Source organism: Misgurnus anguillicaudatus, chromosome 10 (genome assembly GCF_027580225.2).
Source record: "Misgurnus anguillicaudatus chromosome 10, ASM2758022v2, whole genome shotgun sequence".
NCBI lineage: Eukaryota > Metazoa > Chordata > Actinopteri > Cypriniformes > Cobitidae > Misgurnus > Misgurnus anguillicaudatus.
In genome coordinates this window covers 24,202,989-24,211,819 of record NC_073346.2, presented here as the reverse complement: position 1 = coordinate 24,211,819, position 8,831 = coordinate 24,202,989, and the positions used below count along the sequence as shown (strand labels likewise).

Here is an 8,831-nt window from a genome sequence, read left to right as displayed (position 1 = left end):
CATTCGTGAGGCCATCTATGCATGTTGTAAATGATGATGATGTAAGCATTAGGCAACAAAGCTTATAAAGTGAACGTCGGCGCGTCCTCACAGTCCCTGTGCGCGCTCCAGCAGCAGCAGCAGAGCAGTCGCGCGGTTGTGGTGGGACACACGAACAGCGGTATGTATCTTTTATTTCACTTTAAATTAGTACAATGTTTAAAATATGACATAAATGACTACGTATAAAAATACTCAAAAATTAAATTCATGTGTTCGACAAAATAATATTTAATTTCAAGTTATTAAGTTGACTGTTAACTTCAGAAGCTTTGAAGTAACACCGAACAGTTTGAATTATAAATACTTCACACTACTTTAAGGAGACTTATTAAGTTTTTTATGATTTTTACTATAGTATTTTGACGGTTACCGTGGTTATGTGAGGATTTGTAAGGGATAATATCGTAAAAGTAAAAGCGAGTTGATTTCGTTAATACTCAAGATCTCTGTCATCCAAACTCTTAATATATAACGCTTTAAAGGTTTTCTAGCTATTATATTGTTATTGGGTATGTAACCTCTTTGCATTCTAGCTGTTCACATCTATGCTCAACGTTGTAGTTTTGATGTATACAGCTGTACAGTGTTTTTGAGTGCTTCCTTTTTGTAATAGCACAAACCCACCTGCCCAAGCCCCATCCTTACTACACAACCGGACTGCCGCCATCAGAGATAAGAAAACATGGCCAAGAAAATCAATCAGAAGCTGTCAAAAGCTAAAAAGGAGGAGAATGGAGATTTAAGGTAAATGATTTTATGTTTGTGATAGGCTCAGCAGATATTTTACTAAATGGATACAATAAGATAAGGTTATTGTTTTATAATTTGCCAGTTCTTTGTATAATTATAGTTAATGTCCTGAAATACAGAATTTTCTTCAAAGGAAATATAGTTAATATATGTGGTCTGCTATGCTATATAATAATTCCTTAAACTCAGCAATAATAATTTCCCACAGCAATGAGAAAAATAAAAAGGAAGAGGAGACCCCTAAACTGGAGATGGTGGGGCCAATAGAGATAGTGAGTGGAATATTATTGTTATATATGCGTAGATTTTCTTACATTTTTATTTATTTTACACATTTCCTAACAATAAAAACCTATGTGCTCCAACATTTTACCTGAATATACCTGAAGTTGTAATATTAGCTAAATAATTTTTATTCAAATAAAACAAATGTAATTTATGTAACAACTATTGAAAAATCATTTTGATTAACCACTATTCTGAATAATAGTGACATGTCTCTATCAATATCTCTGGTGGTTAAGGCTTTTACGAATATTAACAGTTAGGGCTGGGTATCAATTCAGATGTTCCAGATCGATTCGATTTCGATGCACAAACTATCGATTCATTTTCGATTCTCAGTTCGATTCCGATTCTCGGATAGATTTTTATACTCGATTCAACTCGATGAATATAGATTTAATACATTAAAACAGAACCCATCTCTAATTTTCAAATGCATACAATTATGTTAAATACAATACAATTTTGATGCAAGATGAAAAATGTATGCTGGAAAAAGTTAGAACAGTCTATGTGGAGAAGACTAGTAATTAGATTAACATTATCTTACGTTCAATGTTTGTGAAATACATATGGGAAAAAATCGATTCGTGGCTTTTGAGAATCGATTTTGGACCGACCACGTAAAAAAAAAATGAATCGAAAAATCTATTTTTTGCCCAGCCCTATTAACAGTGTGATGTGCTGAATTTAGCTGTGTAATTAAAACAGATTTTTCCAAAAATACTTACTTTCCTTTGTTGTAAACATATTTAACTACATTTTTAATTGAGAAAATGTTTACTTTGTGTTAAAGAAATAAATTATCTTCAATGTTTATTTGTAGTAAATTTAGCCTATCTATAATCTATAAATGCTACCTGTTCATCAATATGTCTTATTCTTAAAGAAATGTATCTTTGTGTCAGTTTCGCTATGCAGATGGTGTCGACATTTTTCTGATGATACTTGCCACAATCATGTCCATGGCCAATGGAGCAGTACTTCCTCTCATGGTTATTGTATTCGGAGATATGACAAACAGCTTTGTGGAAGATTCAATAAAGGACAATCTAATAAATACCACTCTTCCACCCAGTAAGTGTGCCATCTGTTTGCTACATTACTGGTTTTGACCAATTTACTGCTGGTAATATCAGTGATGTTTTTTTTAACTAACAATAATATTATCTCTTATAAACCCTAGATTTTACCATGCCACAGTTCAGTAATAAAACTTTGGGAGAGCAGATGACAGAGTAAGACCAGCATGCTTTATATTTCTGTTTACATTGTTTTCTTCTGCATATCTTGTTAAAACTTTAATTACTTTCTTTATTACTTAAATCCTTATGAATGTTGACATTGATGTTTTTTAATATCATCCTTTTCAGAGCATGCTATATACTACAGCATCATGGGATTTGTAGTTTTGTTCGCAGCATATATGCAGGTGGCCTTTTGGACTCTTGCAGCAGGACGTCAAGTAAAGAAAATTAGAACAAAGTTTTTTCATTCCATCATGAAACAGGAAATCGGCTGGTTTGATGTCAATGAGACGGGGGAGCTGAACACACGTCTTACAGAGTATGACTTTCTATAAATGTCATTTTAGTAAGGGAAATAATGTGGCATAGACACTGCGGTTAATTGTTTTGAATAAATGCACCCACATACAGTATTACACACACAGCAGCCCATACTTACCTTACACTCATCTTTTTCCTTTGCAGATGATGTCTACAAAGTAAACGAAGGCATTGGAGATAAGCTTGGCATGCTCATTCAGTCTGTTACCACTTTTTTCACTGGTCTTATCATTGGCTTTGCCAAAGGCTGGAAGTTGACCCTCGTAATCCTTGCTGTTAGCCCCTTACTCGGAATATCAGCTGCTATCATTGGAAAGGTGGGACACAATAGAATCTAAACGTAGCAATTGTTTGATGTATTTATACCCAAGCACAGTGGAGGTCGGTGGAGACTTCACACTTGACCCCACCTTATCCTTGTACCTTTGCTAACATATATTTATTAAAGAATGAGGCATTATATTACTGTACTTTTTATATTTTACTAACAAACTGAATAAAATCAAATATATTTTTAGTTGAAATAGAGATATAAATATATCAAATAGTCTAAAATCACAAAAACTATAATAATTTGAATTACAATTGCAGTCATAAAAATAGTATTATTAGCTAACCCTCCCATTTTTGGCCTTTTGTGTATGAAGACACTCTTTCATTGGTCAACTAAAGGTCCTACAGCAACTTTAAATTATATCATGGTTGTTTTAAACACTGAAGTTTTTCTCTCCCTTATTAGGTGATGACATCGTTCACCTCAATGGAGCAGACAGCCTATGCAAAAGCTGGAGCAGTAGCAGAGGAAGTGCTGTCGTCCATCAGAACTGTGTTTGCTTTTGGGGGACAGAAGAAAGAGATACAGAGGTGTGTATGAGCAAACAACACCATCATGTTTAGTGCAGCAATGTGTAGGATTTGTCTCAGTACAGGAGCTCTGATAATATTATACTTTGGCACAGGGGAGGGTGTGTTTACAATTCCCAGAGTTGACTTTGAGCCTTCTGACACAACTTTCAGTCATTCACTCTTTGTGATCTCTTACTTACTGTATCCTTAACCTGAACTTGAAGTAAACCTGAACCAGATAACTTACCAAGCAATAACACGAAAACGAGTTTTATCAGTTTGTGATATGGTCTTAAAAATATTTTATTGAAATTGTTGCGATATCAAAACAAGTCATCAAAAAGGACAAAAAGTAATGATTTTTGATTTATTCAAGAAATGGATACTTAGTTCTTATATCCTAAAAACAGCACATTGAAGTTTTATGGTGAATAGAAACAACAGGGGGAGGGGGACAATGGATTTTAATAATCTGCAATAAATATTTAAAGGGGCCATGGCATGATCTGACTTTTTTTCCATGTTTAAGTGCTATAATTGGGTTCCCAGTGCTTCTATCAATCTAATTTTTTTTTAAAAGAACAACTCAGTAACTTAGTTTTGGTAAACCATTCTCTTCAAGCACGTAAAAAATTAGGTAATTGAAATTGGGCTCTCCTTATGATGTCATAAGTAGCTCTTATTATAATGATACCGCCCCTTGATCGGCACTATCCAACCACGGCTCTGCCATTTAGTGCAGAGAGAACGAGAGAGAAAATAATTCACAATTGAGTTTCAATTGCAACAAACCACCACCATTGCGATGTTTGAATTTCATAAGCTCATTTGCATTTTAAAGGACACACCTACAAAGTGTCAATTTTAACATGTTATAATAAATTATCAATATGGTATTTTGAGCTAAAACTTCACATGTGTACTCTGGGGACACCAAGGATTTATTTTACATCTTAAAAAAGTCTTGTGACATGGCCCCTTTAACGTGCAATCAAGACTTTGCCTTGTCGTTTATAAAAGGTATACATTTTTGTTAAATGTAACTTTTTATTTCTTTGTTTTAAAGGTATCAAAAAAACCTAGAGGATGCTAAGAACGTTGGTATCAAGAAGGCCATCACAGTGAACATTGCAATGGGCTTTATGTTTTTTATGATCTATATGTCCTATGCACTGGCCTTTTGGTATGGCAGCACCCTTATCCTGGCTGAAGAGTATGATGCTGGCATGCTTTTGACAGTGAGTCCCAGCATTCATGGTTCTGGAAAACACAGTTATTTAAAGGTGCAGTGTGTAATTTTTAGAAGGATATCTTGACAGAAATGCAAAATAATATACAAATATATATTATCAGGGGTGTATAAAGACCTGTTTATAATGAACCATTATGTTTTTATTACCTTAGAATGAGATGTTTTTATCTAATGGTCCCCTTACGTCAGTGCTCCTCAATTATGTTCTGTCATGCCCCCCCTAGGAAGAAGTAAACATTTCGCGCCCCCCCAACTCTCCGCCGCGACTGTAAATAGTACAATTTATCTATAAAATGACACATCTGCAAAACATTGTATCCTTATTAACATTAAAGAAAACACAAAAAAACAAATATCGATCAACTTACAACAAAGAATAACTTTATTAACATTGTTTTTTAGTCTGTAACAGAAAAGACTCAAAATGCATCAATTTGCCTGAAAAAAAATCAATCCTTATATAAAGTATAATATTTTTTGACCATTTGATACTGAAAAATTAAATTAAATATAATCAATAAATAATAATAAAAACTCAAGCGGCTTATCAGCGTGATTGGGGTGTAATGTCTTTAAGTGACAGTGCAAAAAAATCACTTCCTGAAAAAGTATTTTTCGCCAGGGTCTCACGCGCCCCCCTGGTGTCGCTTCGAGCCCCCCCTGGGGGTCCCGCCCCACTATTTGAGAAGCACTGCCTTACATGGAAGTCGCCATTTTGTGCTGCCATGTTTCTACAGAACCCCATAATGGACTTTTTTTACTAAGTGATCTCCAGCGTTACAAAAGTGAGGGGTGGACTGAAGCTGTTGGTTGCAATTCGTAACTTCACCACTAGATGCCGCTAAAATTTACACACTGTACCTTTAAAGGAAGTCAAATGACTCTTAATTTCATAATTAATTCCATAATTAACCAGGCACTGATTAAAACAGTTTTTAAGAACATACTGTAGCAGTGGCGGCCGGTGACTTTTTTTTTCGAGGGCGCTCAATGCGAAGTTTGTCACAACATGTATGTAGCACGTCATGGTTTGCGTCTCATTTATCATAAACGGTTTTGATGCGTGTGCAGCAGGCACTTATTTTGACAAAACACGTCATGACACATATTTTGAAAACACAAGCAACACTCTAAACATTTATTTTGAATTTGCGCCCCTCAGATGAGCAGTCACGAGCCGCCACTGTACTGTAGCATAAACATACAAAGTGACTAAATAAAAACAAGTGGATATAGTTTTTGTTAGGTCTCTGTGGTAGTAACCTCATCTAGAAGTTTCTAAAACATTGCTGCGCCAAAATACATATTCTGCTTCTTTTATACAGTTTTTTTTTGCTGTTCTTATTGGAGCTTTTGGCATTGGTCAGACATCTCCTAACATCCAGTCATTCTCCAGTGCGAGAGGGGCCGCTCACAAAGTTTTCCAGATCATCGATCATGTGAGTGAAATCATTTTTTTTGTAAATTATCCTATTGACATTCGTACTTTCATTTGCTGAGTTTGAACCGTACTGAAGTATTCACTACAACACAATATATAGGTTTCATCGGACGCACGTGCGTTGACGCGATACGCGTCTGGTCTGAACTTTACTTCCGGTTTTGGTTTTTTAATGGTCTGACTAGTTGCTAAACTGAACTCTTGAACAAATACCTCGTCGAAAATAACATATGTTTTGGTTTCCTAGGTAATCTACGTGTTGTTTATTTTGCTTGTTATATAAACTACATTTAAAGTACTTTGTTGATATTTATTCTTAAACACAAACAAATACTTTTTTATTAGTAATTCAGAGAATATTCATTGTGAATACAAATTCATTGAATAGTAGAAATTGTAATTTCTCCAATACTCTAAAAAAGAGCACAGTATTTTGTGTTATGCTTTTAACTGATCATGTTTCATTTTAACACAATATTTGTCGTTTTCTGTTAATCTGTGTTAAAATTAAACACAATTTGTGTTAAAAGTTGTTGTTTAAATTATAACAAAGAGATGTGTGGATTCTGGGACAACGCATTTAGTGTGTTCACATGTTTTTAACACATCTGTTCTAAGAGTGAAGAAACATGAGTCTACACAGTAAAAACAAGTTTTTTTTATTTAGACTCAGAGGATCTAGTTTAAACAAACATTACACACACAGTGAACAGACAAACATTTTGAGACAAAAGAAAAAAGTCAGGAATACGAAAAGGTGAACATAAATATTCCAAAGCCAAATTGTACAAACTTCCCTTAATTGTTTGAGCAACCAAACCTCAAGTTCAGAGGTGCTTCCCTGCTGAGATCCAAAGAACTGAAAAACACAGGAACCCATTCTTGGTATAAGTTGATGGCTATTAGCCTGAACAAGATTGATTTCTTACTGAATTTATTACATTTTAGAAATTGCTTTGTTTGCCAACAGGAACCCAACATTAACAGTTACTCAGATGAAGGCTACAAACTCGATGTTGTCAAAGGAAACATAGAGTTCAAAAACATTCATTTCAATTACCCCTCACGAGAAGATGTGAAGGTATGCTAAAAACTTATATAAGCATGTATATCTCAGCACAATAACTTAAACAAATGCTTAAAAGAAGCCATGTGTCTGTGAAGGTCTTAAATGGCTTGAATCTCAAAATCATGAGTGGACAGACGATTGCTTTGGTGGGCAGCAGTGGGTGTGGAAAAAGCACAACAATCCAGCTGCTCCAACGCTTTTACGATCCACAGGAAGGGACTGTGAGTACAAACAGACACTAAAATGGACAGAAACTGTTTTGTCCCGTCTTTACTTTTAGTTTTCGTGCCACTCCGCAGGTGACAATAGACGGTCATGATATTCGCTCTCTGAATGTGCGAGGTCTTAGAGAAATGATTGGTGTGGTCAGTCAGGAACCGGTGCTGTTCGCCACCACCATCGCCGAAAACATCCGCTACGGGCGTCAAGATGTCACGCAGGAAGAGATCGAGCGGGCCGCGCAGGAAGCCAATGCCTACAACTTTATAATGAAGCTCCCTGATGTGAATAAAAATCAAAAAAGCATTGATATCATATATTTAGATAGTATATTTTATACTTTGTTGTTTAAAATTTTCAGAAATTTGAGACGCTGGTTGGGGACAGAGGCACTCAGATGAGCGGGGGACAGAAGCAGCGTATTGCCATCGCACGAGCGCTTGTGCGTAACCCAAAGATCCTGCTTCTCGATGAAGCTACATCTGCTCTGGATGCTGAGAGCGAGACTATCGTACAGGCAGCGTTAGATAAGGTAAACAGAGCATGAGAAGATTTATACATGCCTGACACAGTGTGCAACTGATACTGAAATGTTTACATCTGAAAAGGTGAGGCTGGGTAGGACCACCCTTATAGTGGCTCACCGACTGTCCACTATTCGAAATGCTGATGTCATCGCTGGTTTCCAGAATGGTGAAATAGTAGAATTGGGCACACATGAAGAACTGATGAAAAGAAAGGGAGTCTATCATACCTTGGTTACGATGCAGGTTTGAAACTTATAGTACAAAACATCTCTTTATATACAAATGTATATATAAATAATGATTAGACAGGGGAAATATAATAAAAATGTAAATAGTGATAGTTTTGATTTCAAACAATTTTGTGCTGTCTCAGATGTTCAAAAGTACAGATAAAGAAGAGCAGAGCAAAGAGGAGATGGCTATAGAGGAGATGAGTCCATCTGTCAGCTCTTTGAATGAACGCACGCTGTTCAGACAGAAATCCCAAAGCGCTTCAGAGAAAGACGTGCAGGATGAAGAGAAACAGGAGGATGAGGTAAGAATCTGAGGACAAATTATTATGCGCTACATTTATTTACGAAATAGCTTTGTAGCTTTCCTTTCGGTTCTTTGCAGAAGATTCCAAGCGTCTCCTTCCTGACAGTCCTGAAACTAAACAAACCTGAATGGCTGTACATAATGGTTGGAGTCTTCTGTGCCGTCATCAATGGAGCCATGCAGCCTGCATTCGCTGTCATCTTCTCTAAAATTATTGCTGTATGTATTAAATAGCGATAAAAAAACATGTGAGAAATGGTCATTACTGACAGTCGTTGACAATTATTATTCATAT

At 35.8% G+C, this 8,831-nt stretch overlaps 1 protein-coding gene across 2 annotated transcripts in view; it reads left to right on the top strand.

Moving 5' to 3' along the window:
• Positions 1-8,831, top strand: part of abcb4 (ATP-binding cassette, sub-family B (MDR/TAP), member 4) — a 24,210-nt gene continuing 15,379 nt past the window's right edge. For both annotated transcript variants that reach the window (XM_073872161.1, XM_073872162.1), the window contains exons 1-17: positions 1-160; positions 656-786; positions 1,001-1,064; positions 1,986-2,154; positions 2,264-2,316; positions 2,453-2,643; positions 2,791-2,962; positions 3,385-3,509; positions 4,558-4,729; positions 6,069-6,182; positions 7,155-7,265; positions 7,349-7,474; positions 7,553-7,756; positions 7,834-8,004; positions 8,081-8,242; positions 8,373-8,534; positions 8,615-8,755. In XM_073872161.1, coding sequence (XP_073728262.1) covers positions 725-786; positions 1,001-1,064; positions 1,986-2,154; positions 2,264-2,316; positions 2,453-2,643; positions 2,791-2,962; positions 3,385-3,509; positions 4,558-4,729; positions 6,069-6,182; positions 7,155-7,265; positions 7,349-7,474; positions 7,553-7,756; positions 7,834-8,004; positions 8,081-8,242; positions 8,373-8,534; positions 8,615-8,755 — 2,199 coding nt within the window. In that variant the 5' untranslated portion in view covers positions 1-160; positions 656-724. The remainder of the gene's footprint in view (positions 161-655; positions 787-1,000; positions 1,065-1,985; positions 2,155-2,263; positions 2,317-2,452; positions 2,644-2,790; positions 2,963-3,384; positions 3,510-4,557; positions 4,730-6,068; positions 6,183-7,154; positions 7,266-7,348; positions 7,475-7,552; positions 7,757-7,833; positions 8,005-8,080; positions 8,243-8,372; positions 8,535-8,614; positions 8,756-8,831) is intronic.